This window comes from Cebus imitator, unplaced genomic scaffold (genome assembly GCF_001604975.1).
Source record: "Cebus imitator isolate Cc_AM_T3 unplaced genomic scaffold, Cebus_imitator-1.0 Scaffold118, whole genome shotgun sequence".
In the NCBI taxonomy this organism is placed as follows: domain Eukaryota; kingdom Metazoa; phylum Chordata; class Mammalia; order Primates; family Cebidae; genus Cebus; species Cebus imitator.
In genome coordinates, this window is record NW_016107433.1 from 572,000 (window position 1) to 591,276 (window position 19,277).

Consider the following 19,277-nt stretch of genomic DNA (forward strand, 5'->3'; position numbering starts at 1 on the left):
AAAAAAAAAAAAAAAAAAAAAAAAAAAAAATAGCCAAATGATCCCACAACTGACTGGCAACCTGGGATGTATAAGACATTGGGATGAGTTTAGATTCTTTTGAGACAAGGTCTTGCTCTGCCACCCAGGCTAAAGTGCAGTGGTGCCATCATAGCCCATTGCAGTTTATCTTCTGAGATCTTCCTGCCTCAGCCTCTCAAGTAGCTGGGATTCCAGGCACGAGCTACCAAGCCCGGCTAATTTTTATATTTTTAGTAGAGATGGCTTTTCACCATGTTAGCCAGGCTGGTCTCCAACTCCTGGTCTCAAGTGATCTGCCTGCCTTGGCCTCCCAAAGTGCTGGGATTACAGGAGTAAGCTACTGTGCCTGGCCAATTTTGTGTTTTAACATTTATTTATTTATTTATTTATTTGAGTTCGGGGCTTGCTCTGTCACCCAAGCTGGAGTGCAGTGGCACAATCTCGGCTCACTGCAACCTCCACCTCCTGGGTTCAATTGATTCTTCCGCCTCAGCCTCCCAAGTAGCTGGGATACAGGCACCCATCACCATACCTGGCTCATTTTATATTTTTAGTAGAGACGGGGTTTTGCCAATTTGACCAGGCTGGTCTCAAACTCCTGACCTCAAATGATGCACCCACCTCAGCTTCTCAAAGTCCTGGGATTACAGGCATGAGCCTCTGCACTTGGCCCAACTTTTAATAGAGATAAGGGCTCATTATGTTGCCCAGGCTGGTCTCAAACTCCGGGATTACAGGCATGAGCCACCATGCCCAGGCAACTGGATTCTAGTTGGGGCACTGCTGATCCCTTGTTAGGAGACTTTGGACAATTCCCTACTCCTTTCTTTGCCTTGGTTTCCCCATGTGGGAAGTGAGTGACTAGCTCCAACAGGTCAGATCCTTGAGCTCTGATTCCCTGCCACCTCCATTGGGGCTACCATGCAGATCCGTAGATGTACCTTGGAGGGCAGCACGTCTTTGGCACGGGACTCAAAGAGGTGTTCTAGCCGGGCCGTATCCACTGAGACGGGCTCCAGTGAAGCCCAGAGGGTGGCGCAGGGCCCAAAGCGGCTTGCAGAGACTCCATGGCCCCCAGCCAGCTTTAGCTCATGCCAGAAAAGTTTTACTGTTTTCCTCTTGGTGGGGAGGGCTGCACTGTCAGGCACTGAAGGGGGAAGAGTCGCAGCCAGAGGTGGCGGTGGTGGGAAGGGGCCTTTGATGGGTGGGGGAGGTAGAGGTGGGGGAGGTGGGGGGACTCCAGAGAACAGGGGCAGTGGGGGTGGGGGAGGTGGGACCCCTTTCCCAACTTCCACAGACTCTACATTCAGCATGTCCTGATCTTCGTCCTCCCCCAGATCTGAGAAGTCCAGGTCCCCAATGCAGAGCTTGGGTGCACGGGTAGGGAGCTCCCAGGTGGGCTCAGCCTTGGGGCTTGATGACATCAGTGGCTCCTTGGGCTCTGGCTCAAGGCTTCGCTGGGTCTGGAGCAGGACACGGGGGGCAGGGCTATGGGGTGTTCTGGGTACAAGGGCTGTCTCTGGGGAGTCCCAGAGTTCCTGGGCATCTAAAGAAAGGGAAGCAGCTGTCAGTGCCATGCCCTCTGTGGGGCAACAGAGCAACAGGCAGACTCTGCCCACCCACCCACCTACTCACCTGAGTGTCCATCTGCCTCATCAGGCATGGCCCCAGCCAATGTCTCTGCCCAGCCCTGGGCCAGCGCAACCTGCTTCTCTGTTTCTGCTGCCGCCACATTCTCCAGGAACCGGGTTCTGAGGGGAGTGCTTGTCAGTGACTGTCTGACACACCCCAGCCCAGGTGCACATGCCTTGCTGAGCCCCTGGACACCACACCCAGTTGCAGGCACACACACACGGGGAACAGTCCATGCGCTGAGCAGACCAGAACCGCCCCACAAGGCCAGCCTCTCCTCAGTCCTCCACATGTGGGGAGGATTACTACCAACCCAGCATTCCCAGGTGAAAATAGAGGGAGAATTAACATCTAACTCGGAACTTCGTTCATGTTCACTGTCCTGAATTTTTTTTGTTTGTTTTTTAGAGACAGCGTCTCATTCTGTCAGTCACCCAGGATGGAGTACAGTGGTGTAATCATAGCTCACCGCAGCCTCAACCTCCTGGGCCTGAGCCTCAGCCTCCCAAGTAGCTGGGACTACAGGCATGTGCCACCATGCCCAGTTAATTTTTGTTTTTGTGGAAACAGGGTCTCACTTTGTTGCTTAGGCTGGTCTTGAACTCCTGGCCTCAAGCAATCCTTTCAACTCAGCCTCCTGAAGTGCTGGGATTACAGGCAACAATGAGGTACTCAGCCAAATTCTTAAAAATTTCTCTGTAGAGACAAGGTCTTGCTATGTTGCCCAGGCTAGTGTCTTGAGGCTAGACAAGGACTCTTAGAGCAGGGGAAGGGGACAGCTGTCCCAATGGCTATATCAGGCTGTCCCTCCTCTGGCATGTCTGGTAGCTTCTGGGAGCCTATGTCCAGGAAAGGGCCTGGTAAACAGGCCAGGCGCAGTGGCTCATGCCTGTAATCCCCGCGCTTTGGGAGGCAGAGGTGTGTGGATCACTTGAACTCAGGAGCTGGAAACCAGCCTGGCTAACATGGTGAAATCCTGTGTCTACTAAAAATACAAAAATTACCCAGGCGCCATGGTGCAGGCCTGTAATCCCAGCTACTTGGGAGGCTGAGGCAGGAGAATTGCTTGAACCTGGGAGGCGGAGGTTGCTGTTAGCTGATACTGTGCCATTGTACTCTAGTCTTGGAGACAGGGCAAGACTCTGTCTCAAAAAAAAAATAAGTTCATGGTAAACATTGAACACTCAGTTTATGCTAAAATAATGGGTGCAATCCAGTATCTCTTTTCTGGCCCCTCCAGCCTCTGTCGGCTTTCAGTCCCTGCCTTTCCCTCAGTCTTAGGTAACCCCTCCACCCTCACACCACACAGCACCCTAGGTCTCCTCCCTGTCCATTCCTGAGCTGAGGACATGGCAGAATGAGCCCCATATTGGGCATCCACATCCCCATCTCTGGCTGCTAAGGTGTCACTACTGAAGCACAGGGACCACCGTGGCCCCAGTGAATTGCTTCCCAGTGTTTAGCTTTTGGGTTACCAAGGTGGCATATGTCTAGGAGAGGATAGGCCTGAGAGTCCCCCAGCTCTGGCTGCATCAGGCATGTGGAACCCCAGCTGGGGAAGCAATGCTGAAGCCCTGAGCACATGGCAGGCCTGGCAGGCTGGCCTCTGTACTTACTCCAGCCTGGCCTGCCCAGGAGGGGACTGGGGGACGGGTGGGCTCTCAGGGGCCCTGGGTAGGGGGGATGAGAGGAAGAGATGGTAACTGTGGTGCCAGCTCCATGGTTGCTCATACCCACACAGAGCTGGGCAGTGATATTGGTGTTCCTTCCCAGCTGCAGTGGGAAGGGGGGAAGGCATGACATGAGGATACTGGAAGTGGAGGGGAGAGACTGACGTGAAGCAGGACAGGGTGCAGGAAGAGACAGTGGCAGCAGAACAAGGGAGTGACAGACAGATAGGGGATAGGAGACATGACCAGAGGCAAAGACAGGCAGAATGTCAGGAGACAAAGGAAGCCATGGAAGGAGGAGATCCAGTCAGAGCAGAGCCCCACCCGCTGGCAGTCACTTACCAAACAGGAGCAGTTTGGTGAAGTCTGGAAAGAGAGACAGAAAGCACGAGTTTGGGCAGAGGAGGTTGAGGGCCCATGGAGGGGTGCAAAGCAGAGGGACAGTGGGAGAGGGGACTCCAGGGTGGCCTCTGTCTCCCTACTTACTTGTAGATGCTCCTGTCGCTGGAGGTGTCAGCCGAGGGTGCCAGAGAGATAGTAGGGAAAAGGTTCACTGAAGCTTGGAGGCCAGAGGGAGGGCTCATCGGGCTGGAGGTGGGGCTGGTGGAAGAGGTGGGGCCTACTGGTGAGGCGGGACCTGTGGAGCTGGAGGCAGGGGCTGTCAGTGGGGTAAGGCCTGAGGAGCTGGAGGTGGGGCCTGTCAGTGGGGCAGGGCCTGAGGGGTGGGGGTCAGGGCCTGTCAGCTGACAGGGCCCTGCCTAGTAGATCCACCGTTCCCCATCTACCGAGGCTCATACTTACCCAGGTTCTGGGGCACGCACAGGGCAGCCCCCGCCTTCCAGAGATCGGCGGCTCCTCTTGCCCTCCTCAGAAGAAGGCTTTCGTCGTTCCCGCCGCCCACCCATGCCTGGGGCTTCCTCGATGTCTCCATCTTCCAATTTCAGGGCGTTCTAGCAGTGGTGGACCATGATGTAAGCAAGTGGTTAACGTGCATGCAGGTGGGGTGAGGTGCTGGGGACTGCACTTCTCTCTTCCCTCCTTCCAGTCCCCCTCAGAGCCTAGGGTCCGGCCCACCTCATAGAGCACAAGCTGTGTGCGCAGGTCGACGTCAGTGCCTGCAGTGCCCAGGTGGCGCTGGACCAGTGCTTCCATGCCCTGCTGCTCCAGTGCATCCGTCACATCGTAGAAGGAGTCCTGGTCTGGAAGCGCTGCCAGTGTCTGGAGGGCGGAGATAAGAAGGCAAGGCTGAGGTTGGTGGGGAGGTCAGGAACCCGAGCAGCCCAGAGCTGGCACCCAGTTCTTGACCACACCTTGTTGATGAGGGTGACCGTGTACACCAAAAGCTCAGGGTCAGTGCCATTCTTCTCTAACAGGATGGACACCAGATTGGCCCAAGGAGGAGCACCTGCCACACAGAAAGTGTCATGGGGGGACAGGTAGGAGAGAGGGCTGTGAGTGGTGGGGGAGGAAGGGACAGTCTCTGACCGGTGGCGCTGGCCACAGAGTTGACTGCACGGATGAACAGCGGGGCGTTGTTTTCCGAGTATTCTACAAACACCAACAGCAGCTTCAGGGCTGTCTTCACCACCAAGCGGGACTGAGGGGAGAGGTCAGCACATATAAGTGGGGCTTAGGCCAGACCTGTGCCAGCTCCTGCTGGAGAAGGGGAAGGGCTGTTGGGGCTGGACCCAGAGAGGAGAATCTAGACAGAATGACTCTGCTCCAGGCCCAGGCACTGAAGTGCCTTCTAGGCTTAAAGAGGCCTCAGACTCACTCACTCCCAGCCTACTTTGCGGAACAGGAAACTGAGGCCCAGAGAGAAGCAATAGGCAAAGGGTATAAGGCCGGGTGGAGAGCCACTTACCAGGCTGGCACACAGTGTGTACAGCCACTGAATAGTCTCACTGTGGGCCACCACCCCCAGCATTCCATCCACAAAGAGCATCAGCTGGCCAAGTGCTGGGGACACAGGGATGAGCAGAGTCAGTGAGGGTCGCTGGAGCAGAGGTCATGGGGGAGGGGTGGGGCTGACCTCGAAGGATGTAGCTCTGGTAGTTGTGGTCGGCAGCAGCACCCACACGGATCAGGCAGCTCAGCCCCTCTGAATGCACAAATTCAGGCACTAGGTCTTGGTCCTCCTGGGGGCACCATGGGAGAGTTTAGCAAGGCTTGGACTGTACACCCACCCCTAGCCCACTGTGGGGCCTCACCTGGAAGATCTGTTTCAGTGAGAAGAGGGAGCGGCGGAGCTCTGGACCACTGGAGCCATACAGCTTTTCTGCAAAAGGTAGGGCATGAAACCCTCTAGGGTACACAGACTCACTGTCTTCCTCTATTGGGACACAGCCACAACTTCCACCAAAGAATAGTCATATATATAAACAGTCACATATATGAATATGTATACATACATACATATATATATACACACACACACATATATATATTTTTGTCTAAGAGGGTCTCACTCTGTCACCCAGGCTGGAGTGCAGTGGCACAGTCATAGCTTTACTGCAGCCTCAAACTCCTAGCCTCAAGCAATCCCTCCCACCTTGACCTCCCAAAGCAATGGCATTGCAAGTACCTGGTCTGTACTAACATTCTTGAACCCCCCTCCACTCCCACCCTGGCCCTGGAAGAAGAGGTCAGGATAGGGAAAGGAAGAAGCACATCCAGCTGAACCTGCTCCGCCCACTGTTCAGCACAGGCTTGAAAGTGAGCCAACTGGGCTATGGGGAGGAGGTGCTGCTGGACACGGATGCCCTCACACACTCACCCAAGATGGCGTTGACCCTCACAGAGAGCTGGGTCCGAAGAATCAGCGTGGGCTTCCGCCCTTTGCTGGAATCAAGGATCCCTGTCAGCAGCTCCCAGCCTATCCCTCAGCATCCCTCCCCACAAACCAATGGAGCCAAAGACCTCCCCATGCCAACCCCAGCCCAACTCTTTCCTCCCCAGCTGCTCCACCAAGGACCCAAGGGTTGGCCAGACAAGAAGGTTGGTGCAAACATATGTTTCTCAGGTATGTGGGAGAGCCCCTGACTCCCATCTTGGGCAGCAGGTAACACTGGCCAGGCTTTAGATTTCCCTTGGCCAGTTCCCTGTGGCAGGAGGTGACCCATGGCACAGTTCCCTGGGGCAGGAGGTGACCCATGGCCCAGGCTAGCGATCAAGTGTCTCAGCTGCTGACATTTGAGCCAGCCCCTGGCAAGGGTGGGTATAACCTTACCTCCCTGGCCCCATCAGTTCTGACCTGATCTCTTCATAGAAGCCCTCCAGCATCTCCCGCTGCTCTTCCAGGGACAGCTCAGGGTCCAGGTAGTATCCAGAGGGAGACACTTGCAGAGCACAGTCCTCCAGCTGGGGACAAAAGGGACAGCTTGAGACTGAGGAAAAGGTGGCAGGAAAATGTATGAAGACCCCTGACCTCTTACCTCCCAGTTTGGGGGTGGCAGAGAGACACAGGGTCTGCACTACAGCCGTGCATTCCTTCAGCAGTTGTTTTTCTTTTCTTTTCTTTTCTTTTTTTTTTGGGGATGGAGTTTCGCTCTTGTTACCCAAGCTGGAGTGCAATGGCGCGATCTCGGCTCACCGCAACCTCCGCCTCCTGGGTTCAGGCAATTCTCCTGCCTCAGCCTCCTGAGTAGCTGGGATTACAGGCATGCACCACCATGCCCAGCTAATTTTTTGTATTTTTAGTAGAGACAGGGTTTCACCATGTTGACCAGGATGGTCTCGATCTCTTGACCTCGTGATCCACCTGCCTCTGCCTCCCAAAGTGCTGGGATTACAGGCTTGAGCCACCGCGCCCGGCCAGCAGTTGTTTTTCAAATGCCTACTATGTGCAAAGCCCATTTGTCTCAGGCATCAGGCCTTCTTGCCCTTTGTCTCTGCCATTTCCTCTCCTGGCTGACACCTACCTACTCTTTAGGTTGCTGTGCAACCCACTCCACCCTGTGTGTGTGCTATCCTCGGAGACCTTCCACACAACATTCTAATATCCGAGCCACTGGTCTCCTTCCCTTCTAGCTGTGTTCTCTGCATTCAGGCACTCCATCTGTCTTGCTCCCTGCTGTATCTGTAGAGCCTGGCATAGCACCTGACACGTGGTAACCACTCACTAAGGCTTGTTGAGCTAATGAACACAGATGAGGAAGGGGAATTAAGAGAAGATGGGAGGAAGTTCCTGCCTTCGAGGAAGCTCACAGCCTTGTGGGGTGAAAAGCTGTAGTCACAAAGCATTAACCCCCAGAGAGAAAGTGTTAAGAGGCTGGGAGGTGCAAACCCATCTGGGAGAGTGTGTCTGTGTGTGTCTCAGTGAGTAAGAGGGTGAAGAACAGGGTCTGATCTATAGACTCCCCAGTCCCACCAGATTTCCGGGTCTTTGCCTTCCCCAAAGTGGGCTTCAGTTACAATGGTCCTAGCTGGACTTCAGAGAACCCCCACAAGAGGGCCTGTTAAAAAACAAACTTAAGGCTGGGCATGCTGGCTCACACCTGTAATCTCAGCACTTTGTGATGCCAAGGCAGGCGAATCACTTGAGGTCGGGAGTTCGAGACCAGCCTGGCCAACATGGTGAAATTCCATCTCTACAAAATACAAAAATTAGTCGGGCATGATGGCGGGTGCATGTAATCCCAGCTACTAGGGAGGCTGAAGCTGGGGAACTGCTTGAACCTGGAAGGCGGAGGTTACAGTGAGCTGAGACCACACCATTGCACTCCAGCCTGGGTGACAGAGACTCCCTCTCAAAAACAAAACAAAACAAAACAAAACAAAACAAAACAAAACAAAACAATTTAGAGTCTGACTCAGTCTACAGTAGGACCCTGAGTCCAGCCTTTTTAACAGGCAGGCACATGCTCCAACCACATGTCCATCTCCCATGTTTCCCTCCCTGAGCCTGGCTCTCCTCCCCTGCCACAGGGCATGGTACTGGAGAAGTGCCTGTAGAGAAGCCTGAGGGAGGTGACTCCTGAGTCAGAGTGTGGCACTCTGCCTCTCCCAGATACCTCCCCCATTGCACAGTGCAGGTATGCAGGCTCAGCAAAGTCCCCTTGACTTAAGTGGCTCTGGCCCTTGAGATTTCTTGGCCCAGAGAGCCCACCTCTGAAGAGGCAGGGGGTATTCCAGTCTCCATCTTACTGGGCATGTCAATTTCAACATTTGTCCTGCTGTTTGGTCAGCCCTGCCCTGTTCTGGACCCTGCCCAAGGGCTTCCAACTGGCCTTGGTCCCCTGGGGAAAAGGGAGGCCAGCTCCTGCCCCAGCTCCCGCCTCTGTTTAGCACCCCTTGCTCCTGCCTCAGAGCCTGACCTGGCTCCTTCCCCACAGTTTAGCCTGTGGGGCCCTTGGGTGATCCCCACACCCCCTCGCCTGGGACCTGGGACATAGGACAAACACTCCAGCCTGTTCTCTGTCCCACTTCCTGCCTGGCTGCATGCCCTCCCCAGGGTGCCTTGGGCGGGCCTGGCCGCTTTCCCCTCTCTGGGAGCAGAGTCATCTTCTCCAGAGCCTACTGGGAGCAGGCCTGAGAAGGGGCAGCAAGGCCTGAGGGCTGGGGTGTCTTGTCCAGGGCCAGCTCAGCTGAGGGCAGCCCACATTCCTCCTGATCTCTCTTCCCACACAGTGACTCAGCAGCCTACCACCCCACCCCCATTCAGGCACAGCCATTATCTCCCTCCCTTGGCCTGGAGGATTCTGGAACCCTAGAGGAAGATACCTCCCCCAGAGCCACCCCCGTCAGGGATTCCCCCCCAAATCACACACGTATAGAACAGCTCATTCATTTGAACATTCATGAACCCGCTGGTTTCAGATGCAGAGGACCTAGCAGGAATCAGACACTGCCTTTGCCTTCCCTTCCTTCCTTGTAGCCCAGTGGGGAAGACAGACAGACTTAACTCAGAAAACACAAAATCACAACTTCCAAGGGTGCTAAGAAAGGGGAGGGGAGATCATGTTACACCTGATAACTGCTTACATACCCAGGTATAAGGTCGGCTTTGAAGTGGCCAACAGTTCAAACACGGGCTGAAGCAGCACAGCCCCAGAAAGGTCAGGCCCACCACACTGTCCTGTGCTCTTGCATGCTCTAATCCCAAGGGAGCAGAGAATGGCCCCTTTCCTTCCAGGAGAACTGGGACACCTGCATCCATTTGGGGCAGGGTCCTGAAGGGTAAGTGGTCCACCCCTTTTTTTTTTTTTTTGAGATGGAATCTCAGTCTGTCTCCCAGGCTGGAGTGCAGTATGGCAAGATCTCAGCTCACTGCAACCTCCTCCTCCCAGGTTCAGGTGATTTTCCTACCTCAGCCTCCCAAGTACCTGGCATTACAGGCGTCCACCACCATGCCTGGCTAATTTTTGTATTTTTAGTAGGGATGGGGTTTCAGCATGTTGCCCAGGCTGGTTTTTGAACTCCTGACCTCAAGTGATCCACCAGCCTCTGCCTCTCAAAAGTGCTGGGATTACAGGTGTGAGCCACTGCACTCAGCCAATTGTCCCCCTTCTCTAGTCTTCTTAGCTGAGCAGGTTCAACCCTGTCGTCGTGGCAGTGTTCTCCTCAGCCACTTCGCCTGTCCAATCCTACCAGGGCCCCATTTCTGGGGAGGAGGTCCAGGAAAACAGGCAGTCTAGTGCCTTCCAGGATAGAGTCTCCCCACCCCCAGCTGTCAGTCCTGTGTGGAAGTTGGGGGTGGTAGGCTAGAGTCAGGCAAGCAGCAAAGAGCTGGAGACTTCCTGCCAGCAGGATGGTACTTGTCCCTCATACCCCTGGCCCCTTCCTGGGGTCACCCTTCTGAGAAAGCCAAACTTCTGGGCCTTGTTTCTCACACCCTGGGGCTGGGCCAGGCTTGAGTAAGCCCAAACCCTGGTCCTTGCTGACAGGGCTTAAAGTCAGCATGTAGTATGGACCCACATCCCTGACACCTTCCTGGCTCTTGTCTTCCTCACTTCTCTGGTCTCTGTCTTGGGGTAGGGTCCTTCCCTCATTCTTCCCAGGCTCAGCTTCTCACTTTGGCCTCCAGCCCACTGTTCTCTTGACTCTCCAGGCCCAGGCTTTTCTGGCAGCCCAAAACCAACTGGTTACATATGGTTTTATATGCAAGATCAAGCTCAGGGGAACATGGCATCTACTTCTCTCTCGTTCTAAATATGTATCTATATCTATATTATAGACATCTATCTATAATATAGATGTCTATAGGTATTGATAACCTAGATCTAGCAATTATATATATCTATTATCTAATATACATATATATTTTCCCCTTTTGTTTTTTGGACTATCTTACCCGATATTTTTAATAACAGTGTAATCAGGTAAGACTGAACATACTAGAGCAGGGTACAGGGAAGATGGAAAAGGGGTGGGATTATAGGCTGAAGGGCTTCTGTTTTAAAAAATAATTGGTTAACTGCCTCTTTTGTCTCCTTTCCTATAAACACAGGACCCAGTGTTCTAAAGACCCTCCTTTCCTGTTATCGTGGGTCTCCAACTAGAGAGTGACTTCCTGAATGAGATGACATGGATGGCCCTTGGGGAGGGAAATCCACTTTTGTTATCTTTTCATTATGCTTCCTCTGTGGCACTGGGCTGCCTCTTTCTTTCTTTCTTTCTTAGGGTCTATATTGCCCACACTGTTCTTGAACACCTGGCCTCAAGCAGTCCTCTGGCCTTAGCTTCCCAAAGTGCTGAGATTACAGGCATGAGCCATGAGAAGCCCAGCCTGAGCCGTCTATTTAATTTGATTCTACCAATAATCCTTTTACAGATAGGGAAACCAAGAATGAGAAAATTAGCACATTGCCCCAGGCTGCATAGCCAGGAGCCATGGCTAATTGATGCCATCTTGGGCGGATGGGCCCTGGAAGTGCTCCAGGGAACCCTAGAGGGGAGGTGGAGTGAGGGCTGGGACCCGCAGGATTGCCAAGAGCTGAAGACATCCTCTTAGCTTTCTGGACTCCAAACTGGCCCTCCCAGTTCCAGCAAGGGAACACTAGTAGACACACATACCTCATACAAGCTAGGATAATAGTATCTACCTCTGCCAAGACCTAAGTGCCAGGGTCCCTCACCAGGCTGCAGCTTAGCCACTCTGTTCCAGAATAACCAGCAGATTGGATGGACCAGCCCCCAGAGGAGGCCAGGAGACCAGGGCTCATTCCCACACTCCAGTTTTCTACAGTCTCCCAGACTCCTGAGATGTAAAAAGGCTAGATGGGTTGGGGTAGGGTCAGGAAACATTTCAGGACAGTGCCACCACTGTCCTGCTCTGATTTTTAGCCACAGCTAGGAAAACAAAGTTGCTCATAATGACCAGATTTCTAAGGCCATCCCCACTGCCAGGGGGAGAGGGCTTGCCTGGCTTTGCAGCAGGGTCAGGGAAGCACCCCAGGCCCCCTTACCCAGAGCTCAGGGAGAAAGTCAGTGCTATACGCGGTGTGGTGAGGGCCTTGGGTATCAGAGAGAGGCTCCTGAGACACTTCCCAGAAGGGAGAGGGTAGGACTGGGAAGCTCTGGATTAGGAGATGAGATACAGGGCCAGAGGGACACATTCTCCCCTGGGGCAAAGGCAGGTCCCTGGGCTGGGGGAATATTTTGCATGGAGGGGAGGAAGGCACTCCTGAGTTCCCCCTCAACACTAGGTCTGGCCCAAGGCACTGTCAGGCTTCCCTCCACCAACCAGGGCCAGGAGATGAGTCAGAGGCTGTGGCCAGGAGCTTCCTCCTAGACTAGGAGGAAATGAGCAAGGCTTTCTCAGACCTGAAAACTCTTTAAAAAGGAAGCCCCCAGGAGAACTCTAGGGGCTGGGCTTGGTCCAAAAGGGTATGCAGGTGGAGCCCCAGGGAGAAAGCAGGCTGGCCTCGGTACATCCCCAGGGAGGGGGGTCATCTGCTGGGATGATCAGGGCCAGTGCCCAGGGCCAGTACTCAGAGGAAGACAGAGGCCACTTGGCTGTGTCCTGTCCTCTGCTGTGTCCTGTCCTCTGTCCTATCCTACTGTACATAGGATAAAGCAATGAGTAGAGAACACCCTCCTTTTATTTCTGCCCTACAGCTTGGGACAGGGATGCCTGGGCTTCTGGGCCACCTTTCCCCTCTAGAGGGCCAGCAAGACAGTGTCATGTCTGTGCCTCTGGGGCACCCACTTATAGGACTATGGGAGGAACCAGTTGTTGACATTTCCTGCAAGGAGGGGCCCTGCTCCCCCTCGCTCAGCTCTCTGATGTCCCTGCCCCTGCCCTATTCTTGGCCCCTCTTCCTCCAGTCTTCTATTCTGGGGCTGCGGTCACAGTTTATATTTGGGTTGAGCACATCACAGTGCATCTGACCATTCCTGGCAGAGCTGCTAGCCCCAGGGAGTCCTGGCTCTGGGTATTGTGGTAACCTAGTGTACTGCCACCTCCATATCCCTGTGGGGGAGGGGAGGCAGTCCTCAGGTACTCCAGGTGGGAGAACATGAAACTGGGGACACCAGGAAGGACTGCATTGGGGATGGGAAACTTATATTCTCCATTGGAGCTCTGTAGTGTCCTCAGCAAAGGAGCAGGGAACAGAGGGCAGAGCACCTTGTGGGGTCAGGTGGGGAAATGGGTCCCATGAGATGAGATGGAAGGGGTGGTTCTGAGCCTCTTTCTTGCAGCTGACCTCCCAGGCCTGCCCCCAGTTGGGAAGCGGGGCATCAAGGGGCTGGGCACGGCGGCTCATGCCTGTAATCCCAGCACTTGGGGAGGCCAAGGCAGGCAGATCACCTGAGATCAGGAGTTTGAGACCAGCCTGGCCAACATGACGAAACCCTGTCTCTATTAAAAATAAAAAAATTAGCTGGGCGTGGTGACGCACGCCTGTAAACCCAGCTGTTCAGGAGGCTGAGGCAGAATTGCTAGAATCCGGGAGGCGGAGGTTGCAGTGAGCCAAGATGGCTCCACTGCACTCCAGCCTGGGCACAGAGCCAGAATCCATCTTAAAAAGAAAAAGTGTGTGTGTGTGTGGGGGGGGTGTCAGGGTTAGGTCCAATCCTTGAGTGGCAGGATAAGAGGAATACTACCTTTTCTCTAGTGACCCACCCTTATTTCAGGACCAGGACTTTAGGAGCCTGGAAGGGGGAACCAGTCACAATTCAGCACTCCTGTCTTCCCAGCCCCCAGCCTGAATGGGAGGTGGCCTTCAGCTGCACACGCTTCTTCCAAGGACACCTCAGTTTGCCCCTCTGAATAGGGCAGGACAAGTGGGCTCTGCGTCAAAACTCAGGCGGTAGGCAGTGTGCTGCATCCTTTGGCCTTGAAGCCGGGTGGGGGGCCACTCCCCAGGCCAAAAGTCTCACCCCTTCCGCTAGCGCTCAGAGGCGGGGCCGGCCTCAGGGCGAGCGAGGAATGCGGGCTGGGGGCCCGGGGCACATTCCAAGGGAGACCCTGGGCCCAAGGGGCAAGTTTACGCAACGCGGCGCCCAACTGAGGCTGGGAGCAGGGGAGGGCAGCCACACCGACTCCCTCCTCTCTTCCCCAGCACTCGAGGCGGCCGGACTGGCGGGGAGCCTGGGGGTGGTAGTAGTGCGCCTCCCAGAGTCCTGGCCCGGAAACAGCGTGCCGGAAAGGGCTGCTTGCGGGGGGCTGAGGGCGGTGAGAGGGAGGGGAGAAGAGGTAGGCTGGCCATCTGGAAAAGGGCCTCCTCCCGCACAGTGCACAAGTCGGCTTCGGGGCGGCGGCAAAGTAGAGCAGGCCGGCGGTTTAAAATTAGCCTGGCCCTCCCTCTCACTTCCAGGAGCAGGCCGATGGGCGGCGAGTGTCGGGGGATGGGGAGCGGGAGCGGTGACTCAAAGGGCTTTTCCACCCGTGCAGCCTCCTGCGCTCTGCGAATCCCAGGCCAGACCGCTTCCCGGGGACTCCCCTCACCCCGTGAAGTCTCTCCTCGGCCGGCACTCCCTTGTTCCCACTGACCTACAGGGTCAAGCCCCAATCCAGCTTCATGACACCGCGGGAAACCTCTGCCACCTCTAGTAGCCAGCCCCGGGCCCGCCTCTCCTCGGGGTCCCGCCCCCACCTCACCTGAAGCAGGTGGAAGCTGGTCCCTCCTCAGCTCCGCCTCCAGGGTCCACTACGGCCCAAACAGTTACCGTCACCCTGACCAGGGAAGCCACCCTGGCAAACGGATGGCGAGTGGAACTCGAGCACCTCCCCGGGTGCGCCTAATTCGAAGGGAGGCCAGAATGCCGGGGACAAGTTTCTAGCACCCCTCTTCAGTTTCCCCTCAACTTGAGAGGGGACTCCCCCGCAGGAGGGACAGCGTGGACCCTGGGACGCCAGTCCAAGACTTTTCGGGAGAGCACTTGCTCCAGCCTTTTCCCGAAGTGTACCTCCCACCAGCTTTCATAGCGCCCACCCTAAACCCTCTATTGCCCCAACCTTTCTCCAGCCCCCCTCACCTTGAGCGGCGCCCCTAGCAGGCGGTGCAGCGCGGGTATCTGCGCGCCCAGGGGCAGCGCCCCGTCCAGGGTGCAGGTGGGGGCCCGGCGCGGCTCCGGGAAGTTGGCACACGCGAAGGGGTCGGTGTCTTCCAGGTACTGCACCCTCACGGTCACCACTGATACCCGCTCCCCGTCCCCGCTGTCGTCCCCGCCCGCCATGGCTTTGCCGCCGGCTCGCGCGGCGAACCTCGGAATCCCGGCCCCACAGCAGCTTCTGCTCCAGCACACTGTAGCTCTGCTGTTCAGGCTGGGCCAGACCGGACGCGGCTGGAGGGGCGGGGCCAGACGGAGGCTGGGCCGAGGAAGGGGGTGGAGCCAAGATTGGTCCCCGATTGCGCGCGTGGAGGTAACCACTGCCGGAGGCGGGGCTGGCGCTAGCCACTCACAGGACCCAGCGGGAATGCCGTTAGTTCACTGGCCAGGAGGGCGGGAAAAGCCGAGCTCGCGCCCCGCCTTCGAGAAGGAACCGAGGGCGGGAGGCTTTCTTCGGTCTGGGGGTAGTGAGGCTGTGTTCTCTTTGAGGGGTGTTAGGACAGATGGGGGAGAAGTTTCTTTAGATAGTGGCCGGCCAGGTCTCTCTCAGTTGAGAGATAAGATGATCCTCATTCCTTCCATTTGAGGGATGAGTGCTTCCTCATTTGGGGAAAACAGTGAGGGGGTCCCTTCAATTTTGAGCAAGAAGTGAGAATAGATTCCACTCAGTTTGAAGGAAGAGATGGGATCAGTTCCCTTTAGTTGTGGGAGGAAGAGGGAAGGATGCCCTTCAGTTTTCTGGGAAAAGATTGGGATGAGTCAGTTTGAGGGGGCAGATAGAACACGTTCCCTTCAGATTTGGAGAAAAAGTGGGATGGGTGCCCCTCAGCTTCAATGAAAAGTGAAGACAGTCCTCCTCTGGTGCGAGATGAGCCGAATGCCCCTCAGATTTGGAAAAGGCTGGGTGCATCCCGCCTAGTTTGAAGGGAATCAGTAGGCTGGGTTTGCCGTAGGTTCCTGTCAGCTTCATGGGAGAAATGAGACAGTTCCCTGTAGTGTGATTGAAAGGGAGAGCCAGGTGCCTCTCGGTTTGGGAGATGAACAGCCTTCCTCTTCTCCTGGAATGAGCTGGGCCGGTCTGGGCCCTGGGGTTTCTGGGGACGTCGGGGGCAGCGTTGTCCATCACTGCTTTGAGGGAACGTACAGTGCGCGTGCGCAGCTCAGGTCCGGGTTGGGGCCGGCGGAGGGTCCCGGGCTTGGGAGCTCGGCGCCGACCGCGGTGGAGCACGGTCCCCTGCAGTCTGCACCCGGCCGCACCTGGGCCCCAGAAGAGGGCTGCTGGTCGCCCCGCAGCGCTGGCGGAGGAGGAGCCGTGCCCCTCCCGTCCTGACCGCGCCCCCCGGCGGACCATCGCCCTTCCAGCTGCGGGCTGCCCCGGGGAGTCGTGACCGCGCACCGTTCTGAATCCGGTGGCGGCGGTATTGGAGGAGCAGACTCGGAGGAGTAGGTTGTGGAAGTTGGGGGAGAGCTGCACTGGGGGATTTCCGGAGCTGGAACTGATTTAGGGAGGAAGGAGGAGGGGGTCCTAGACTACGGGCGTCCGGGGCAGGGTCTCCGAGCCCGGACCCGGCTTGGGGGCGTCGCAGCCGGGATTGGGGGGAGCGGGGCCCACGTGCCTGTGACGCGGGGGCGCCCGGTAGGTGGCGGCGGCGACGCGGGGCCGGCGGCCGTGCGGTGCCGGGAGGGCGGCTGGGCAGGAGACAGGATGCTGCGCGCCGCACTGTCCCTGCTCGCGCTGCCCCTGGCGGGGGCGGCCGAACAGCCCACCCAGAAGCCGGAGTCCCTGGGCGAGCCTCTCCCAGGCTTGGAGCTCTTCCGCTGGCAGTGGCACGAGGTCGAGGCGCCCTACCTGGTAGCCCTGTGGATCCTGGTGGCCAGCCTGGCCAAAATCGGTGAGTGCGTGTGTGCGTGCGCCAGGCCAACGGCCCGCGGCGGACCCGCCCCCAACACCCCCACCTCCTCAGTCCTTAGATTGGGGCTGGCTTCTTGCATAGTGCCGGGACTCAGGTTTGGATTCCACAAATCCGGGCTCTCGCCCAGTTCCTGCGTTGCCTCTTGTGGGTCCCTGGTCCCTGTCTTCTCCCGTGGGAGCACTGAGGATTTGCCTTTCTGAAGGGCTGTCCCCTGCTCTCCCCAACTCCATCTTTAGGCTCCTTTGCCCTCTCTGCTCCCCTCTTCCCCTTGCAGTAGGCCCTCCTCGGTCTGGTCTCTCCCCCACCAATCCTCGGCCTCCCAGAAACCTCTGTCGGCAGTGAGGACATGTGGGGACATCCCACGAACACAGGTATCCTGGTTCTAAAGAAGCAGCCTTCCCTGGAGACCACGTCCGAGTGTCCATTCCCTTGGGAAACTACACCACAGCCACTTCTCCTCTGCTCCCCACTTAAAGCTGCTGCCTTCTCGTGCCTGTGTGTGGGAACCCCCCACCCCTTCAGGTCCACATTCTTCCCACTTCAGGGTATAACAAACTTCCATGTATGGGGGCTCCCTGTGTGCTGCCTACCCTAGAAGCTTTCATACATCCGACTTCTTCAGCCCTGACAGCATTGAAGGCTGTGCTTCAGACTTCTTTTTCCCGGAATAGAGCTGCTTTTCCTTGCCTCTGCTCCTTCCTCCTCCTTTCTGAGCAGCCAGTGGTCCCTCCTCCCACCAGAGACCCTCCCCCTTCTCCCTGTTGTGCAGGCTCTGCTGTGGGGGTGACTAATTATAGCTGAGCGTTGCTACTCTCTCCCAATGGATGCTGGCACAGCCTGTACTCCAATCTCACCAATACAGCCTTCATGGAGGAATCACCCAGAGCCTAGAATTTGCCCCCTGTTCTCTCACAGGGACATTGCTGGGGGGTGAGGGGGCTGGGCAGGAACAGAACTCTCCACTCTGCTGTGGCAGCCTGAGATTAATAATGGAAAGTGGGACTCCGGGGAGCCTGGTTCTGTGATGGGACTTGGATCAAAGGGCTGGGGTTAATGCATAAAGAGATGCAGATGAAATACAATCCCTGAAGGAGAGGAGTGGGAGACCAAAGTCGGGACAAGTATGGAGAGATCTATGACCACGCTTACCTTAGAGGCCCAGCAGCAATGAGAGTAAGAGTGAAAGGAGCCTCAGATTTGGAGCCAACAATTGGGTTTGCTGAGAAGTCTGAGTTGCACAAGAGTTCCTGTCTTAGGGCTTATAGCAACAACTGCAGTTTTCCCCATAAATCATCTTTCTTTTTCTAGTTTGGATGACATCTCCTATGGAAGTAGAGAAGACAGCCTCCTTCTCACAAGCCAAAGAAACTCCTAAAAGTGGGGGGAAAGGCAGAACATTCAGGAACACCTTCCCTCAGCTTCATTGCTAGGAGACTTTTTCCCTTTTATTAAACAAATATTTACATTGAGCTCACTATGTGCCAGGCACTGTTCTAGGCCCTTTGGGTACAGCTTTCAAAGGGCACTGTCTTGGCATAGGGTCTCACACAGGCTAATTTAGAGGCCTCCTTCCCCAGCACACCAGGGATTGTGTAGAGAGAGAGGTGTTCACTTGTGGTCTGAGAACTTAAAGGAGAGCCAAAGAGTTTCTTTTAGAGGACAAAAGTATGAATGGCAATAGTGCTAGAAACCCTTTCTTCTCCCCTCCTAGAGACAGAACTGTTCTATTAACATTTGGTGAGAACCTACTACGTGTCTGACATTATGCTAGACATATTGCATACTTTATGTCATCTTATCCTCACCCTTGATGCTGGGTATTTTTCCTATATTACAAAAGAAGTAAATGAAATTCAAGTAAGTTAAATAATTTGCCTGAGAACACACAGAATGTGCTAAGGCCTGGAAGAAGACCTGGAGATCTCCTGACTGCTAAAACTAAAGTTTTACACAGTCCTGAGTGAGTCCATATAATGGAAAGCATACTGGGCTAGGAATACAAGCCTCCTAGGAGGTATAATATACATTCTGGTCTAGTTAAGGAGTGAGGACTTATAAATAGGTAAATTTATTGAGTGCTTACTGTAAAGTAGTGTGCTAAGTGCTTTTCAGTAGACTGTCTTTTTTTTTTTTTTTTTTTTTTTTTGAGACAGAGTCTTGCTCTGTCACCAGGCTGGAGTACAGTGGCGTGATCTTGGCTCACTGCAACCTCTGTCTCCTGGGTTCAAGTGATTCTCCTGCCTCAGTCTCCCAAGTAGCTGGGACTACAGGTGTGCACCACCACTCCCAGCTAATTTTTGTATTTTTAGTAGAGAAGGGGTTTCACCATGTTGGCCAGGATGGTCTCTATCTTTTGGCCTCATGATCTGCCTGCCTTGGCCTCCCAAAGTGCTGGTCACGCCACCTGGCCTTTTTTTTTTTTTTCTTAAGACAGAGTCTCACTCTGTTGCCCAGGCTGGAGTGCAGTGGCATGATCTTGGCTCACTGCAACCTCTACCTCCCAAATTTAAGTGATGCTCCTGCCTCAGCCTCCTGAGTAGCTGGG

The 19,277-nt window shown here is 55.4% G+C and overlaps 2 protein-coding genes across 17 annotated transcripts in view; one reads left to right on the top strand and one right to left on the bottom strand.

Moving 5' to 3' along the window:
* FHOD1 (formin homology 2 domain containing 1) overlaps window positions 1-15,067 on the bottom strand; it is an 18,137-nt gene extending 3,070 nt beyond the window's left edge. The window contains exons 1-15 of one of the 6 annotated variants that reach the window (XM_037742278.1): window positions 14,745-15,067; window positions 6,577-6,683; window positions 6,100-6,164; window positions 5,534-5,601; window positions 5,356-5,461; window positions 5,188-5,282; window positions 4,809-4,920; window positions 4,634-4,728; window positions 4,398-4,541; window positions 4,125-4,273; window positions 3,810-3,923; window positions 3,666-3,689; window positions 3,270-3,323; window positions 1,657-1,772; window positions 963-1,567 (exon numbers count right to left, since the gene is read on the bottom strand). In XM_037742278.1, the coding sequence (XP_037598206.1) occupies window positions 963-1,567; window positions 1,657-1,772; window positions 3,270-3,323; window positions 3,666-3,689; window positions 3,810-3,923; window positions 4,125-4,273; window positions 4,398-4,541; window positions 4,634-4,728; window positions 4,809-4,920; window positions 5,188-5,282; window positions 5,356-5,461; window positions 5,534-5,601; window positions 6,100-6,164; window positions 6,577-6,683; window positions 14,745-14,945 (2,055 nt within the window). In that variant the 5' untranslated portion in view covers window positions 14,946-15,067. Of the gene's footprint in view, window positions 1-962; window positions 1,568-1,656; window positions 1,773-3,269; window positions 3,324-3,665; window positions 3,690-3,809; window positions 3,969-4,124; window positions 4,274-4,397; window positions 4,542-4,633; window positions 4,729-4,808; window positions 4,921-5,187; window positions 5,283-5,355; window positions 5,462-5,533; window positions 5,602-6,099; window positions 6,165-6,576; window positions 6,684-8,430; window positions 8,640-14,744 lie in introns of those variants that run through there. The other 5 variants (XM_017539286.2, XM_037742279.1, XM_037742281.1 and 2 more) reach the window with 5 other exon arrangements.
* The window catches only part of SLC9A5 (solute carrier family 9 member A5), a 44,742-nt gene that overhangs the window by 3,876 nt on the left and 21,589 nt on the right, over window positions 1-19,277 (top strand). For 2 of the 11 annotated variants that reach the window (XM_017539289.2, XM_017539290.2), the window contains exon 1: window positions 16,476-16,711. Coding sequence is in view for 9 of the 11 variants with exons in the window: in XM_017539291.2 (XP_017394780.1) it covers window positions 16,525-16,711 (187 nt within the window). In the remaining 2 variants the exon portion in view is untranslated. Of the gene's footprint in view, window positions 1-4,640; window positions 4,760-5,551; window positions 5,611-6,281; window positions 6,346-7,143; window positions 7,433-8,957; window positions 9,501-10,770; window positions 10,862-16,042; window positions 16,712-19,277 lie in introns of those variants that run through there. The other 9 variants (XM_037742284.1, XM_037742287.1, XM_037742288.1 and 6 more) reach the window with 9 other exon arrangements.